At 49.1% G+C, this 18774-nt stretch overlaps 1 protein-coding gene across 1 annotated transcript; it reads right to left on the bottom strand.

Annotated features, from left to right (window-relative positions):
• Positions 1-14338: 14338 nt before the first annotated feature.
• On the bottom strand, positions 14339-15623 carry LOC119270404 (expansin-B7-like). Its single transcript, XM_037552407.1, has 2 exons — positions 15145-15623; positions 14339-15057 (listed from the first exon to the last, which is right to left on the bottom strand). The coding sequence occupies exons 1-2, from the start codon at positions 15583-15585 to the stop codon at positions 14533-14535; spliced, it is 966 nt and encodes a 321-aa protein (XP_037408304.1). The 5' UTR covers positions 15586-15623; the 3' UTR covers positions 14339-14532.
• Between the last annotated feature and the right edge of the window lie 3151 nt (positions 15624-18774).

The following is an 18774-nucleotide window of genomic DNA, read 5'->3' as shown; positions in this document are numbered from 1 at the left end:
ATATATAGGTGTACTAGGCACATATATATAGGTATAAGGGGTGCGACCGGTGTCTTGTCTCTCAAAATACAATTAAATACATAGGAAGAGAGACACCACAGAAGTAATGTACATATGTTTAACAGAAGTAATGGAAAGAACATTGTATTGCAGTTCTGTAACCATTTCGTCAGTTATATGGAGATGAAACTAGAGTGTAACCAATAATGAAACACATGAACATCAGTAGGTGAACAAACCTGATAATGCATAAGAAGTATTTCATCGAACAACCCGTGAGCAACTAGAACCAATGGCACATGAAAATTCATTTGATATGGAGTGTGGGCTTCTTTGCGTAGGAGATGCTTTGGACCATGGTGAGGGAGAGGTCCATGCGGCAAGTTTGTCTGGTGGGCGGTGCCCAACAAGATGGGGACATTGTCTTCTCCTGTGCCATCCGGGTTTGCTCGAAAATGGATGGCGCTGACTTCACCCATTGGTGACACTATGGTGCCGGCCACCTCTTGCGGTCCTCTTTGTCGGTGGCCTAACCTTCGCCCTTCTCTTTATCGCAAACAATATGTTAAAAGATGTACATGCTGCCAGTCAGTCCAATGCATGTGTTCGTGCGGCAGAACATGAGGCTTCAATTCGACCAAGAATCGAATGAGAGCTACCAAGAAAAGAGGACAAGGATTGTAGTCGACATATATATACATGCTTCATATTGTGTTACATATATATGTAGTCTGACATACTGAAATTATCTTTTTTTTGCAACAGAGTGGTGCCGTAATAAGGAAAAATGTTGTGATTGACGGGCATGCAAGTAAAGTTTACACAAGAAATGTGTTTGAACAATTAGGTGAGAACCTCTTCGAAGGTGGGCCTTACCAACTGGAGAGGAAGAAGTAAATCGCAAGGCACAATGACGCCGAAGAACATGAAAAATGGAGCAAGGTGAAGTACGAGGTGACCATATCAGATGATGGCGATTGGTTCTAATGTGAGTGCGGGCACAATGATGCCCACATGGCGATGATGTGTTGCCATGCTTTGAAGATTATTTTCTGGTTGCGATATTACTCAATAAATTCCCTGTCCGCGATTTGGTTTAACTCATGGCGCTTATGCTCACCCATGATTTCAGGTGACGGACTATGTTGGCATGCAGGAGATACCGAAACGGCACATCCTTAAGAGGTTGACAAAATATGCCAGGGACATCTTGCTGAACACCTTGCTCACTTCTAGAAAGACCAGGCTGCTAATCGGTCTTTCACCTGCCGGAGCTTGACTTTCTACCTACATGCCAGGGAGCTCGTAAGGATTGGGGACTCATCAGTCGCGACCTGCGAGCTCGTGTTGGGTTGGATGAAGGAAATAATCATGGAGGCATCGTTGCTGGCCTAATCCAGGTGCGACCATCAAAGTTGAGGGAGATATGGTTGACAATGAGAACATCGTGACCGCTTCCGGCAATTAGGGTGCCCTTGCTGGACTGTCAGCTCCAAGCAAGAAGCATTGTGTTGGGCGACCATTCTTGAGCATAGAGATGGCGCCGTAGGAGGGATGGTCTGGAGCATCTACAAGCTACCAGGGCATAAACAGACCATCTGACCAGACACGGGATGTGCCAAAGCAGCCTCGCAAGCCTGCAACCTGCAAGAACTGTGGCATTGCAGGGCACCGTCGCACCTCTCGCACTAGGCCACTAGGTGCAAATGCATTTTAACAATTTTTTTGCGAAATGCATTTTAACACTTCTTGTGATTGGTGTGTAACAGTATAATAATAATCGGGGATTTTCTGGTGTGTGAATTTTGGGCCAACTCCACGCTTGCTCCAGGGGCGGACCCAGACTAAAAACTGACTGGGGCACTCATCAATAAAAAACTCAAGAAGGCTTATAAACCTCACACTATGTTATACATAAATGCTCTCTTTGATCCATATTAACCGTCGAGTGAGCACTAATAGAAAACAGGGCTTTGGTTGGGGCCTGGCCAGCCCATTAGTCCCGGTTCAGTCACTAACCGGGACCCATGAGGGCATACATCCCGGTTCGTGCGCCCTGGGGCCCGGCCGGGCCTCGGGAGGCATTTGTCCCGGTTCCTGGCACGAACCAGGACCAATGGGCCTCGCTCCTGGCCCACATACATTGGTCCCGGATCATGGCTCGAACCGGGACAGAAGAGGGGACTTTAGTCCCGGTTCCAGCCACGAACCGGGACAAATGAGTTGCCTATATATAACTCCTTGCCAGCGAGCAGAGCAGTCCACACTGCTCTGTTTTTTTGGCCGGCGAGGGGAGGGCATGTGGGTGCTCTAGCTCACCTCCTATGAACATGAGGTGTTCGATGAAATGCCCGAGCCACACTAGTTAAGTTTTCTCCTCTCGAAGCTCGACCTGCAAGCTCTATTTTCCCCGAGATTTGTATAGGTTTAGCAGTCCGTTACGTCCCGTCCCTGTCTTCACCGACGTCGATCGCCCGCGCTGATCTCGCCGCCGGCACCACCGTGGTGAGCCTCTTGTTCTTATCTTTTTTTTGAAAGAAAAACAATTCTTACTTTAGATAGATACTTGTCTAATTTTCTTACTTTTGACACACATAATTATATATAATGCACGCACATGAACCGGCAATGGATGTACGGTGACAGACACACCTCTGAGTACATTAAGGGTCTGCATAATTTTCTCGAAGTGGTCGATGCAAACAAGCAGAATGGTTTTATTTGTTGTCCATGCCCTAATTGTGGGAATACGAAGTCTTACTCTGACCGAAAAATCCTTCACACCCACCTGCTTTATAAGGGTTTCATGCCACACTATAATGTTTGGACGAGGCGCGGAGAAATAGAGGTTATGATGGAAGACAACGAAGAATAATAGGACGATGACAACAATGTGCCCCCTGAATACGATGATGCTGCAACGGGGGAAGCTGCTGAAAATCAAGAGGAACCAGACGATGTGCCCGATGATGATGATCTCCGCCGGGTCATTGTCGATGCAAGGACACAATGCAAAAGTCAGAAGGAGAAGCTGAAGTTCGATCGCATGTTAGAGGATCACAAAAAAGGTTGTACCCCAATTGCGAAGATGGCAACACAAAGCTCGGTACCGTACTGAAACTGCTGCAGTGGAAAGTAGAGAATGTTGTGCCTGACAAAGGATTTGAGAAGCTACTAAAAATATTAAAGAAGAAGCTTCCAAAGGATAACGAATTGTCCGACAGTATGTATGCTGCAAAGAAGGTCGTATGCCCTCTAGGATTGGAGGTGCAGAAGATACATGCATGACCTAATGACTACATCCTCTACCGCGGTGCGTATGAGGATTTGAACGCATGCCCAGTATGCGGTGCATTGCGGTATAAGATCAGACGAGATGACCCTGGTGATGTTGACGGCGAGCCCCCAAGGAAGAGGGTTCCCGCGAAGGTGATGTGGTATGCTCCTATAATACCATGGTTGAAACGTCTGTTCAGAAACGAAGAGCATGCCAAGTTGATGCGATGGCACAGAGAGGGCTGTAAGAAAGACAGGAAGTTGAGAGCACCCGCTGACGGGTCACAGTGGAGAAAAATCAAGAGAAAGTACTGGGCTGAGTTTGCAGGTGATCCAAGGAACATATGGTTTGGTTTAAGCGCGGATGGCATTAATCCTTTCGGGGAGCAGAGCAGCAATCACAGCATCTGACCCGTGACTCTATGTATGTATAACCTTCCTCCTTAGATGTGCATGAAGTGAAAGTTCATTATGATGCCAATTCTCATCCAAGGCCCTAAGCAACCCGGCAACGACATTGATGTGTGCCTAAGGCCATTAGTTGAAGAACTTATACAGTTGTGGAATGAAAACGGTGTACCTGTGTGGGATGAGCACAAACAACAGGAATTTAACCTGCACGTGTTGCTATTTGTAACCATCAATGATTGTCCCGCTCTCAGTAACCTTTCAGGACATACAAACAAGGGATACCACGCATGCACACACTATTTAGCTGACACCGAAAGTATATACCTGGACAAATGCAAGAAGAATGTGTACCTGGGACATCGTCGATTTCTCCCGACCAACCATGTCGAAAGAATGGAAAGCATTTCAAAGGCGAGGTAGATCACCGGAAGAAGCCCACCATGCGTACCGGTGATCACGTACTTGCTATGGTCAATGATTTACACATAATCTTTGGAAAGGGTCCCGGCGGACTAGCTGTTCTGAATGACACCGAGGGACGCACACCCTTGTGGAAGAAGATATCTATATTTTGGGACCTACCCTACTGGAAAGTCCTAGAGGTCCACTCTTCAATCGACGTGATGCACGTGACGAAGAACATTTGCATGAACCTGCTAGGCTTCTTGGGCGTGTGTGGGAAGACAAAAGATACACCTGAGGCGCGGCAGGACCTGCAACGTTTACACGAAAAAGATGGCATGCCTCCAAAGCAGTATGAAGGTCCTGCCAGCTGCGCTCTTACCAAAGAAGAGAAGGAAATCTTGTTTGAATGCCTGCTCAGTATGAAGGTCCCGACTGGCTTCTCGTCGAATATAAAGGAAATAATAAATATGCCAGAGAAAAAGTTCTAGAACCTAAAGTCTAATGACTGCCACGTGATTATGACGCAATTGCTCCCGGTTGCGTTGAGGGGGCTTCTACCGGAAAACGTCCGATTAGCCATTGTGAAGCTATGTGCATTCCTCAGTGCAATCTCTCGGAAGGTGATAGATCCAGAAATCATACCAAGGCTAAGGAGTGATGTGGCGCAATGTCTTGTCAGTTTCGTGCTGGTGTTCCCACCATCCTTCTTCAATATCATGACGCACGTCCTAGTTCATCTAGTCGACGAGATTGTCATTCCGGGCCCGTATTTCTACACAATATGTTCCCCTTTGAGAGGTTCATGGGAGTCCTAAAGAAATATGTCTGTAACCGCGCTAGGGTGGAAGGAAGCATCTCCATGGGCCATCAAATAGAGGATGTCATTGGGTTTTGTGTTGACTTCATTCCTGGCCTTAAGAAGATAGGTCTCGCTAAATCGCGGTATGAGGGGAGAATGACTGGAAAAGGCACGCTTGAAGGGGACTCAATAATATGGAGGGACCAGTGAGGGAGTCCTGGATTAGGGGGTCTTGATGTCTACTACACAACCTTCTTCTTGTAGACGTTGTTGGGCCTCCAAGTGCAGAGGTTTGTAGGACAATAGCAAATTTCCCTAAAGTGGATGACCTAAGGTTTATCAATCCGTAGGAGGCTTAGGATGAAGATGGTCTCTCTCAAGAAACCCTGCAACCAAATAACAAAGAGTCTCTTGTGTCCCCAACACATCCAATACAATAGTAAATTGTATAGATGCACTAGTTCGGCGAAGAGATGATGATACAAGTGGTATATGGATGGTAGATAAAGGTATTTGTAATCTGAAAATATAAAAACAGCTAGGTAACTAATGATAAAAGTGAGCATAAATGGTATTGCAATGGGTTGAAACAAGGCCTAGGGTTCATACTTTCACTACTGCAAGTTCCCTCAACAATAATAACATAATTGGATCACATAACTATCCCTCAACATGCAACAAAGAGTCACTCCAAAGTCACTAATAGCGGAGAACGAACGAAGAGATTATGGTAGGGTACGAAACCACCTCAAAGTTATTCTTTCCAATCAATCCGTTGGGCTATTCCTATAAGTGTCACAAATAGCCCTAGAGTTCGTACTAGAATAACACCTTAAGACACAAATCAACCAAAACCCTAATGTCACCTAGATACTCCAATGTCACCTCAAGTATCCGTGGATATGATTATACGATATGCATCACACAATCTCAGATTCATCTATTCAACCAACACATAGAACCTCAAAGAGTGCCCCAAAGTTTCTCCCGGAGAATCACGACGAAAACGTTTGCCAACCCCAATGCATATATTCATGGGCGGAACCCGCAAGTTGATCACCAAAACATACATCAAGTGAATCACGTGATATCCCATTGTCACCACAGATACGCACGGCAAGACATACATCAAGTGTTCTCAAATCTTTAAAGACTCAATCCGATAAGATAACTTCAAAGGAGAAACTCAATCCATTACAAGAGAGTAGAGGGGGAGAAAACATCATAAGATCCAACTATAATAGCAAAGCTCGTGATACATCAAGATCATATCACCTCAAGAACACGAGAGAGAGAGATCAAACACATAGCTACTGGTACATACCCTCAGCCCCGAGGGAGAACTACTCCCTCCTTGTCATGGAGAGCACCGGGATGATGAAGATGGCCACCGGAGAGGGATTCCCCCTCGGCAGGGTGCCGGAACGGGTCTAGATTGGTTTTCGGTGGCTACGGAGACTTCTGGCGGCGGAACTCCCGATCTATTGTGCTCCCCGATCGTTTTAGGGTATATGGAGATATATGGGTGGAAGAAGTACGTCAGGGAAGACACGAGGGGCCCAGGAGGGTGGAGGGCGCGCCCCCTACCTCGTGGCTTCCTCGAACCTTCCTTGACATGGACTCCAAGTCTCCTTGGTTGCTTTCCTTCCAAAAATAAGTTCCGTGAAGTTTCAGGTCAATTGGACTCCGTTTGATTTTCCTTTTCTACGATTCTCTAAAACAAGGAAAAAACAAAAACTGGCATCGGGCTCTGGGTTAATAGGTTAGTCTCAAAAATAATATAAAAGTGTATAATAAAGCCCATATAGCATCGAGCAATCAAAAATTATAGATACGTTGGAGACGTATCAGGTCTCCGGACAGCCGGACTATATCCTTTGGCCGGACTGTTGGACGATGAAGATACAAGATTGAAGACTTCATCCCGTTTCCGGATGGGACTTTCCTTGGCGTGGAAGGCAAGCTTGGCAATACGGATATGTAGATCTCCTCCCTTGTAACCCTAGCCCCCTCCGGTGTCTATATAAACTGGTGGGTTTAGTCCGTACGACAACAACAATCATACCATACGCTAGCTCCTAGGGTTTAGCCTCTACGGTCTCGTGGTAGATCAACTCTTGTAATACTCATATCATCAAGATCAATCAAGCAGGACGTAGGGTATTACCTCCATCGAGAGGGCTCGAACCTGGGTAAACATCGTATCGCCTGCCTCCTGTTACCATCCGCCTTAGACGCACAGTTCGGGGCCCCCTACACGAGATCCGCCGGTTTTTACACCGACATTGCTGCTTTCATTGAGAGTTCCACTGTGCCGTCACCGTAAGGCTTGATGGCTCCTTCGATCAACGGTAACGATGCGGTCCAGGGCGAGGTTTTCCTTCCTGAACAGATCCTCGTATTCGGCGGCTTCGCACTACGGGCCAACTTGCTTGGCCATCTAGAGCAGATCGAGAGCTACGCCCCTGGCCATCAGGTCAGGTCCGGAAACCTAAACTACACTGCCGACATCCGCGGAGACTTGATCTTCGACGGATTCGAGCCCATGTCAGGTGCGCCGAACGATCACGACGAGCATGATTTAGCTCGGCCGTCGGACAGAGTTCGGGAGATCACACCTGCAACTACTCCGGCCTTCAATCCGGAGCAAATTGCGCCATCCAAGGACGGAGGGATAGACCCCGCCATGGAGGCCGCACTCTCAGTGGCAATAGAGCCGAATACTGACTTCACCCCTTACGAGAGTCGTGTTGCCGAACCATTGGATTCGTCTTCGGCCACAGACTCCGATCCGCCTGTGTCCGTGCCTATCGAATCTGACTGGGCACCGATCATGGAGTTCACCTCGGCGGATATCTTTCAGCACTCACCTTTCGGCGACATGCTAAATTCATTAAGGTCTCTCTCCTTGTCAGGAGAACCTTGGCCGAACTATGTCCGGCTAGAATGGGATGCGGACGACGAAGAAATTCGCTACCCACCCACCACCCACTTAGTAGCCACTATTGACGATTTAACCGACATGCTCGACTTCGACTCCGAAGACATCGATGGTATGGACGACGATGCAGGGGACGAACAGGAACCACCGCCCACAGGGCGCTGGACCGCCACCTCACCATATGATATATACATGGTGGACACCCCCAAAGAAGGCAATGGCGACGAGACAGCGGAGGATGACCCATCCGAGAAGCAACCCAAGCGGCGACGTCAACGGCGCCGCTCTAAGTCCCGCCATAGTAAAAGTAGTGATACCGGCACAAGATACAATAACACTCCGAAAAGTGCCGAAGGCGACAACAATCCCCTCTAGCACGATTTAGAGAGGGAGGGTGAACAAGCTAGCCCTCCAGAGCGGGCAGCAGTTGGAGAATCGGAGCAGGACAATTACATGCCTCTCTCCGAAGACGAGGTGAGCCTCGGCGATGAAGAATTTATCATGCGTGAGGATCCCGTTGAGCAGGAGCGCTTCAAGCGCCGGCTTATGGCCACAACAAATAGCTTGAAGAAAAAGCAACAACATCTTCAAGCTGATCAAGATCTGCTAGCAGACAGATGGACCGAAGTCCTTGCGGTCGAGGAATACGAACTCGAGCACACCTTCAAGAGATACCCAAAGCGCAGGTCGCTACCTCACCTCGAGGAGGAAGAATTGAAACCTACATCACCAGTGTACGATGCGGCTGACCGGCCACCTCGTGGCCGAGCTAGAGAGGCGTTTTAGCCCGAAGTTCAGCCTGCACACCGCCGCCACTCAAACAAAAATACCAAGGCCCGGGGCACCACACGGGACCTGCGAGACGTATTGGACAGCAGGGCAAAACATGCAAGGTCGATATACAGGTCACGGGGGCGTGCGCCAACGCGGGATGACGACCGTCGCGCCGGATACACTAAAAGAAAATCTGGCCGGGCCGAATACAGCAGACAAGACTCATATGAACTGCGTCGTGATATAGTCCGGCACAGAGGCACCGCACACCCCCTATGCTTCACTGATGAAGTTATGGATCACGAATTCCCGGAGGGTTTTAAACCCGTAAACATCGAATAGTATGATGGTACAACAGATCCTGCTGTATGGATTGAGGATTTCCTCCTTCACATCCACATGGCTCGCAGTGATGATCTGCATGCCATCAAATACCTCCCACTAAAACTCGAAGGACCAGCTCGACATTGACTGAATAGCTTGCCAGCAGACTCCGTCGGTAGTTGGGAGGATTTGGAAGACGCGTTCCTTGATAACTTTCAGGGCACTTATGGGCGACCACCGAATGCTGATGACTTGAGCCATATAACTCAGCAGCCAGGGGAATTGGCCAGGCAATTCTGGACACGGTTCCTAACTAAGAAAAACCAAATTGTCGACTGTCTAGATGTAGAGGCCTTAGCGGCATTCAAGCATAACATCCGTGATGAGTGGCTCGCCCGGCACCTCGGCCAGGAGAAGCGAAAGTCTATGGCATCCCTCACGACACTCATGACCCGCTTTTCCGCGGGCGAGGACAGCTGGCTGGTTCGCAGCAACAACACATCAAGGAATCCGGGCACTTCGGATACCAAAGATGCTAACAGCAGACCACGTCGTAACAGACAAAAGCGCCGCAATAATGGCAATAACACCGATGATACGATAGTCAATGCCGGATTCAGAGGCTCTAGATCCGGTCAACGGAAAAATCCATTCAAAAGAAGTAGTCCGGGCCTGTCCAGTTTGGACCGCATACTCGATCGCTTGTGTCAAATCCACGGCACCCCCGATAAGCCAGCCAATCACACCAACAGAGAATGCTGGGTGTTCAACCAGGCCGGCAAGTCGAATGCCGAAAACAATGACAAGGGGCTGCATAGTGATGACGAGGAGGAGCCCCAGCCACTGAAAACTGGTGGACAGAAGAGGTTCCCCCCACAAGCGAAGACGGTGAACATGATATACGCAACCCACATTCCCAAGAGGGAACGAAAGCGTGCACTCAGGGACGTCTATGCGATAGAGCCCGTCGCCCCAAAGTTCAAACCATGATCCTCTTGTCCGATCACTTTCGATCGCAGGGACCACCCCACTAGTATCCGTCATGGCAGATCCGCAGCATTGGTCCTAGACCCCATCATCGACGGATTTCACCTCACTCGAGTCCTTATGGACGGCGGTAGCAGCCTGAACATGCTCTATCAGGATACAGTGCGCATAATAGGTATAGATCCCTCAAGGATCAAACCCACCAAAACCACCTTTAAGGGCGTCATCCCAAGTGTAGAGGCCCGTTGCACGGGCTCAATCATACTGGAAGTGGTCTTCGGATCTCCAGACAACTTCCGAAGCGAGGAGTTAATCTTCGATATCGTCCCGTTCCGAAGTGGCTATCACGCACTGCTCAGGTGACCGCCTTTGCAAAATTCAATGTGGTACCGCATTACACATACCTCAAGCTCAAGATGCCAGGACCTAGGTGGGGTCATAACAGTCAATGGAAATACAGAACGCTCGCTCCGCACGGAAGAGCACACTACGGCCCTCGCAGCAGAAGCACAAAGCAGCCTTCTAAGGCAAACCACCAATTCGGCGGTACAGCCCCCGGACACCATCAAGCGAGTCCAGAGTAACCTGCAACAGGACCGCCTGGCACGTTCAGAGCTCGCCTAGCAATTCGGCCCCCGTCCTAGTCCCATTCAAGCGACGAAATCTGTGCCGCGCGTACATAATTACGCACTGAAAATACCATGGGCATAGGCGGGGGCACGATCAGGGCACGTCCCGCAAGGCGGCTTAACTTCCCTAGGGGCTGCATACCTTTATCATTTTTTTCTCTTTCAGGACCTTACTCTCTGGAAGCCCTTTCCGGCAGTAGGATTGCCGGACACATTACGGAAAGGAACAACCAAGGAGGCAAGAAACTAAGACGTACAAGGGAACCCACAGGTGATCTCTAATAATAATCGATATACCCGCTTCTTACTATCCTTACGCAGCTTGCCCTTGGATAGGACATGCCAAATAGTCCTATTTTTCGCTTATTGCACTACTTGTATCAGTACGCTTCGACGTATTATTTAAATAACAATGCATAGCATTAGTCTATTAATTATTGCATTATCCATCCCTTTTTTCTTGTATGTTCATTTACAACAACTTGCATCTGTACATTCTGGTACGGTCAGTACGCCAGGGGCTTTCGTTTACCCCATAATACGGCATGAGAAGTCCGAACACTTTCGACGGTGCGGCACCCCGAACTTATAGCATTATATGCATTAGCTCTGAATCATGTCTTGGGTCAATAGTCGGGTTTGCCCGACTCCCATGCTTTGGTACCTTACGTTCCGCTATATCGGCTAAGGTAGCGTTGGGAGAACTACTGCGATTGTGTCCCGGTTCTTCCGGACGAGCACCTCAGTAGAGAAAGCCGAAAACTGACTGTCATGATAAGGCGAGAGATGGTCGCTGTTCGAGAGGTCTCAAGTCCTTAAAGACTTTTTCCGCTTCGAGCGAGGAGTCGGTCTTCTAGGGTGTAGGAGTCCTGGATTAGGGGGTCTCCGGACAGCCAGACTATCTCCATTGGCCAGACTGTTAGACTATGAAGATACAGGATTGAAGACTTCGTCTCATGTCCGGATGGGACTCTACTTGACGTGGAAGGCAAGCTAGGCAATACGGATATGTGTATCTCCTTTTTTGTAACTGACCTTGTGTAACCCTAACCTCTCCGGTGTCTATATAAACCGGAGGATTTTAGTCCGTAGGACAACATACAATCATACCATAGGCTAGCTTCTAGGGTTTAGCCTCTCTAATCTCGTGGTAGATCTACTCTTGTACTACCCATATCATCAATATTAATCAAGCAGGACGTAGGGTTTTACCTCCATCAAGAGGGCCCGAACCTGGGTAAAACATTGTGTCCCCTGCCTCCTGTTACCATCCGCCTTAGACGCACAGTTCGGGACCCCCTACCCGAGATCCGCCGGTTTTGACACCGACATTGGTGCTTTCATTGAGAGTTCCTTTGTGTCGTCGCTGTTAGGCTTGATGGCTCTTACTATCATCGATAGTGATGCAGTCCAGGGTGAGACTTTTCTCCTCGAACAGATCCTCGTGTTCGGCGGCTTTGCACTGCGGGCCAATTCGCTTGGCCATCTGGAGCAGATTGAAAGTTACGGCCCTGGCCACCAGGCCAGGCTTGGAAGCTTAAACTACACGGCCGATATCCGTGGAGACTTGATCTTCGACGGCCTCGGGCCTCTGCCTTGTGCGTCACGCGGTCACGATGAGTATGATTTAGCTCTACCATCGGACAGTGTTCAGGAGATCGCACAGGTAGCCGCTCTGACCCTCAATTCGGAGCCAGTTGCGCCGTCTATGGACGGGTGGATGGACCCTGCCACGGAGGCCTTACCCTCAGCGGCAGTCGAGCCAAACATCGACCTTACCTTGCACGAGAGCCGTGTTGTTAAACTGCCGGATCCTTCTCCGGCCATGGACTCCGAGCCGCCTGCGCCCATTCCTATCGAATCTGATTGGTCGCCGATCATGGAGTTTACCTCCGCGGATATTTTTCAGCACTCGCCCTTTGGCGACATAGTGAACTCATTAAGGTCTCTCTCCTTGTCAGGAGGATCCTGGCCGAACTATGTCCGGCAGGACTGGGATACGGACGACGAAGAAATTCGCGGCCCACCCACCACCCACTTAATAGCCACTGTCAATGACTTAACTGACATGCTCGACTCCGACTCTGAATACATCGACAGCATGGACGACGATGCAGGAGACGAACAGGAACCACTGCCCCCAGGGCACTGGACGCCCACTTCACCACATGACGTATACATGGTGGACACACCAAAGGAAAACGACAACAGGAATGAAAGGACGCAACGAAGGGTTGTTCCCTCGAGAAACAGTCAAAACGGCGGCGTAAGCGCCGCCCCAAATCCCGCCTCGGCAGAAACAACGATCATACAGACCCAGCGTCACTTAACGCACTTGTGCTAAGTAAGAATAAAATAATTAACGCACTTATTATATAGCACTTGCATGCATACATTTACAGTCCGAAAAATACCCATAAGGACGGAAGAAGAAAGTACTAAAAAGCAAAAATGCATAAAAATAGAAAAGCGGAAAATGAAATATAAAAACAAAGGAAGAGAGGGAAGGGCTGATTCGTCAGATGGCCTAAATAGATATAGCTCGGTCGCACAGCTAACCGGGCATCAGTCCATGAAGGAATTGACTGAACCCCAAATTTAGGTTAGTCAAAAATTCCTAGCTTGAAACAAGACATAGCACACAACAGACAAAAGAAAAATAAGCATGAATCTTGGAGCAACAATCAATGGCCAGAAAAAATCGACTGGCCTGAATTCAATTTTCAGGCGCCTTACATATAGCTCAAGTGATATAGTAAACTTGTTTATATAATACAATAGACATTACAAACAATTTTTTTTGCATGATAAGATTACAAACATAAGTTTATAGCTTTTCTTGCATAGGAATACGTGTCTCATTCATATCACAAAGAACAAAAACACAAGTCACGTAAAAACCGACATGACAAAACTGAAAAGATAACAGAACATCTCTAAACTTGACACCAACATCCGTCACCTGCCTCCGGCACCATCACAGCAGCCACCGAAGAAAAGAATGACGAATCACCTCCTCACCCGAGCTCGACGCGGCTTCATCGCTGATATGCAGCTTTGCAGACCTCGAAGGTGGCTCATCAAAAGTGAAGCCATTGCCGTTGAACGAATCACACCGGGGCAACATCCCGGACACGCCATCGAACTCCAGATCTGGCACCCCACCACAACTAAGACGCCGAAGGAGGAAACCATATCCGCCATCCACGAACCACGAACCCAGCACACGTTCTGTTTTCTAGATGTCATCGATGCAGACCACAATCTGCATCCGCTCCTGAATTACCTCCCAAGCTCCACGCCGACGCTTGAGCAAACGTCGTCGCAACGACGGAGCCCGAGGATACAGGTCCACCACAAGGATGCCGCCGCCGCCACGCCATCCTTGCTTGAACAGTCTGGTTTTCAAATCTATCCCCAACCATAGGACCGATGGCCTTGTCAAGGAAGGATCCGAAGAATCTTTATTCAGCGCCGCCATCGTCGCCGCCGAAGCGAAGACGATGAACAACGTAAAACCCTAAGCTACAGGGAGTAAAAACGATCCACGCGCATGGATACGGCGACTCTCCTCATCACCGACGACTGAGGTCGCCAGCGAAGGGGAGCCGCCGGAGGACAGCGCTAAAAGATGGCCTCTCCTGGCGGCGGCTAGGGTTCCAGCCGCCACGGAGCAGGGAGGAGAGACTTCTAACATAAATTTATAGCTGCAGGTACGAGACAGAATAGCTATACGTACAGTATATATACCAGCCTTCTCCTCCAAATCCCACAAACTAAAGTTGTCACGTGTATCGACGCAAAAAAAAAATGTCACGTGTATATGTATACAAGGATAGTAGGACACGATAAATGATAACACACATAGCTAGCACACGACGAGGACACGCACCGGACGTCACAGGCGACGTCTCAGCTATATAGCTTAGCACAAGAAATCCATGCATGCATGGACGTGCATGCCTTCCATGGATCATCGAACGCGATCAATCATCGAACTGGACGTCGGAGCTGTACACGGCGTCGGCCTGCCAGTCGGCGGGGATGACCTGGTCGGCGACGAGCGACCTGCCGGAGCCGTTGGTGACGCGCAGCGAGAAGGGCCCCCGCAGCGGGCGGCGCGTGTCCAGGCGCCAGATGGAGCCCCACGAGTGCCTCATCGGCCTCCAGGCCCCCGTCGGCTCGCCGCCGTCCATGAGGTCCACCTGCGCCACGTCGCCGTCACCGTTCGCGTACTCCACCAGGATCGCCAGGTAGTTCGGGTTCGACCCCTTCTCCACATGGAACGTCACCGACAGCCCCGGGTACTGGCACGGCACCCTCTTGAACTGCATGTCGATGATGCCGGCGTGGCGGAGCTCGTCGTTGCGGCCGTCCTTGGCCATGGCGCCAAAAGCAGTGCCGCTGAGGTCGAAGTGGTAGCGGGCGACGGGGTAGTAGTTCATGTCCGTGATGATCACCGTCTCGGGGACGCCGGAGCACGCCGGGTGAGCCTTGCCCACGCACCTTATCTACACGCAAACACAATGGAACGCGACGATCAAAGACCCATCAGCACTCTACTGTCAGTGTGAAGCAACTGCAATGCCGGTTCTGACCTGGTAGCAGGAGCCGCATCCCTTGCCGTCCTTGAAGAGCGGCTCGTTGCCGCACGACGTCATGGCGTTGAACGGCGGCAGGTTCACGTTCTTGAATCCACACGCGCCACCATTGTCGTCCGGCCCGGCGCCATCGGCTGCACCATACCAGGTGGCCCTCGCGTCTAGCCAGCCGCCGGAGGAGCTGTTGGTGCTGCCGGAGCCGGAGCCGGAGCCTGGGCTGGGAGTAGCGGGCACAGGTGGAGGTGTAACGGGGACGGGGCTGGGGGGAGCTGGCGCAGGTGGAGGTGTAACGGGGACGGGGCTGGGGGTAGCGGGGGCACGTGTAGGTGTAGGTGTGGGGGCAGGTGCGGGTCCAGGGCAGCCGCAGCAGCCATTGGTGGCGAGCAGGCAGAGGAGAGCGACCGCGACGGCGTAGGAGGAGGAGGAGGTCGCTGCCATGGCTCGCTTGCTTGCTGGTCTAGCTGGTTACTGATCGAAGGCCCTACTCTGGTCTGGTGGTTAATGCCGTTGGGGAGCTTGCGAATTTATAGGCCAGCAGCTTAAGTGGTAGGGAGCGTCTTCTTGGTGTACCACTCGAGATCAAAAGGAAGGACGGAAGAATGAAGGGAGATGATCGACGGGTGGAGAAGCGGACGAGGAGCCGTGATTGGCAACCTAGCTTGGGCCCTACCGGTTCACATGTGGATGGAGGGAGCCACTACTCAACCGGCTGCTTACACCCTTGCCCGTGCTCACGAGATGCATTTCTCTCTGCTTTTAAAAATCATCTTCCGTTCCATCATCAATCAAACATATATATATATATATATATATATATATATATATATATATATATATATATATATATATACATCTTATTACATTAGAGAGATGCTCCCATATTTATTTCATATTTTTTGATAACTTTTGAACCGCTAAAAGTTTAGGGACACTTAACTAGTTCTGTGGCAAGCTATGGTAGACACAGTTTTACCTATATAGGAGTAAGATTTTCTACAAGTGCTTGCCACAAAACTAGTTAAGGGTTTCAACGATGCAAAAGTTCTCAAAAATTCTGAAAAAAATTACTGAACCAACACACCTATAATATAACATGATCCAACGGAGGGATTAAAAAAATACGACTGTATGTGTCCTGGACAAAAAAACAAATATTTCAGTATATATTTATGTCGCAGTGAGCTGAAATACTTATTATTTTTGCCGAGGACACATAGATGCATATTTTGACAATCCCTCCGTTGGATCATCTTATTACATTAGAGAGATGCTCCCATATTTATTTCATATTTTTTGATAACTTTTGAACCGCTAAAAGTTTAGGGACACTTAACTAGTTCTGTGGCAAGCTATGGTAGACACAGTTTTACATATATATATATATATATACTAATCTACTGCTCCCTCCGTTCTAAATAGATGACTTAACTTTATACTAACTTTAGTACAAAGTTAGTACAAAATTGAGTCATCTATTTTGAAACGGAGGGAGTAATATATATTACATGTACTTCCTTCATGTACCTATGCCCGCCACATGTTGTCTTGTAACCACCAAAGGTGTGTGTATGTACTGCCAAAATACCAAATTAGTACGCCAATCTTAAGTTACGTGTGCATCAGCAGACGATCAGGACATGCCAAGATAATCACAAAGAAGTTACACGCTACCCGTGAGGCCGTGACACGGCATGAACCTGACAGGTATATATCCGGTGACATAATAACGATGCACCGAAAGGTACAATGGTACAAATTGTTGGAACATCTGCACAATCTGCCCATTGCGTAGAACGGTAGTACACTTCTCTCCGGCCACGTCATAATCTGCCTCGGTGTTGTGTGAAATGAGTATCACGGCAGTCGAGAGTCAATGATTAGCTAAAGATCACACGGCACAGGAAGTTCTTCCTTTTTTTTGCCTTGGCTTTTTAATAAAACTTGGAGCAGGGGGGCGACCCCTTTCATTTGAAAAAATGTTCTTCCCTTTTCAGAGCATTTCTCCAGATATTAAAGTGGAAAATGTTCAACAAAAGCTTATATTACTGAATTTTGGACATCTCTCTTCACAGCAAAACCCTCATGATGAAAAACCTTCATAAGTTCTTTAATAGTGAAAATCTGCCTTGGGTCAAACTGATTTGGGAAACTTATTATAGCACACAGTTGCCTGGACAAAAGATGGAGGGATCCAGCTGGTGGAGGAGCCATTTAAAGCCCATTTCCCTGTTCAAAAGCAAATATCAATGGAATATGGGTAATGGCCAATCTCTGCAACTATGGCATGACAACTGGCTTGATGCTCCCTTAACTAGTAAATTCCCAGAACTCCATTCCTTTTGTTAGGAATGATCTGCAGTCCAGGAGCGGAGCCAGGAGTTGGGGGGCTGGGGCTAATATTCTTGATCGTACAAATTGTTGCATACACCGCTTTGCATACACCGCTTTCTCAACTGATTCAATTGGAAGGATTAGTAATAACACATTGGCCTGTGCAGAGGAAAGATACTTGGAGGGGAATTGGGTAAGACCAACATTACTCCTCAATCAAAATGTATAAATCCATTTGTTCTAGGACTGAAGACAATTATCTGTTCAAATGGGTCTGGAAGACATCTGATGGGTCAAGGCATAAAATCCTTTTCTGGATGTTGCAACATGACAGATTTAACACTAGGAATGTCCTTAAGAGGAAAAACATGCATTCAGATTGCTATGACTGTGTCTATTGTAATGAACACACTGAAGAAACACTGAGGCACCATTTTGGGGACTGTTCTTTTGCTAAAAAAATGTTGGAATAGCATTGTTCCCAATTAAAAAAACTGGGCAAATCAAGCTTTGATGACATCCTTCTCATCCACTCTTCACTTCCTAAGTAAATAGCCTTGTATATCATCTTTCAAGCTTGTTGGAGAATTTGGACTCTGTGGAATGGCAAGATCTTCAGGCAAGAGGTGCCCATCATCAGCTGCTGGAAATTCTGGGTTAAGAGCATCTACTACAGCCACGTGATATAAGCGCCGTGCTGAAAAAATACAGATTTTTGCGCGCGCAGCCGCTCCGGGCGCTCCAGCAAAGGCGCAAAAAACGCACGCGTGACATAAGTGGTTCATTGCGCGGGGCGAAACGGCGTCGCACGCCGCTTATTTTGTGCGCCCGCTTCCGCGCGCTGCACAATAGAGCGCCCGCGCCGCACCCTCTACGCTGCGCCGGTTTTGCCCTGCCCACGCTGCGGCGGCGAATTAGCCGGATGGACGGCCGCGCCGACATCCTCCTCACCCCTTCCTACACCCACGACCCCTCTGCTGCCGCCACCGCTGGCGCAAACCCTAGCGCGGGGAGCTTTGGCTTCGCCTCCGCTGGTGCTCCTCCAAGCACCGGTCTCGCGCGCGGCCTTTTCATGGCGCCACGGACGACCTCGGCGGTGGGTCGCGTCGCACTGACGCCCGTCGTGAAGCCACGTGCCCCCCTCTCGAAGCTCCCCAATGCGGCGCAGGCGGAGGCGAGCAAGGTGTCCGGGAAGAAGAACAAGGCGGCGGACGACTCCTCTAGGCGGCCGAAGAAGAAGCTTGTAGGGCGAGGACCCCACCAATTGTTGCATACACCACTTTCTCAACTGATTCA

This window comes from Triticum dicoccoides, chromosome 3A (genome assembly GCF_002162155.2).
Source record: "Triticum dicoccoides isolate Atlit2015 ecotype Zavitan chromosome 3A, WEW_v2.0, whole genome shotgun sequence".
Lineage (NCBI taxonomy): Eukaryota > Viridiplantae > Streptophyta > Magnoliopsida > Poales > Poaceae > Triticum > Triticum dicoccoides.
Note: the sequence above shows the minus strand (reverse complement) of the source record. Positions and strands in the feature narration are given on the sequence as shown.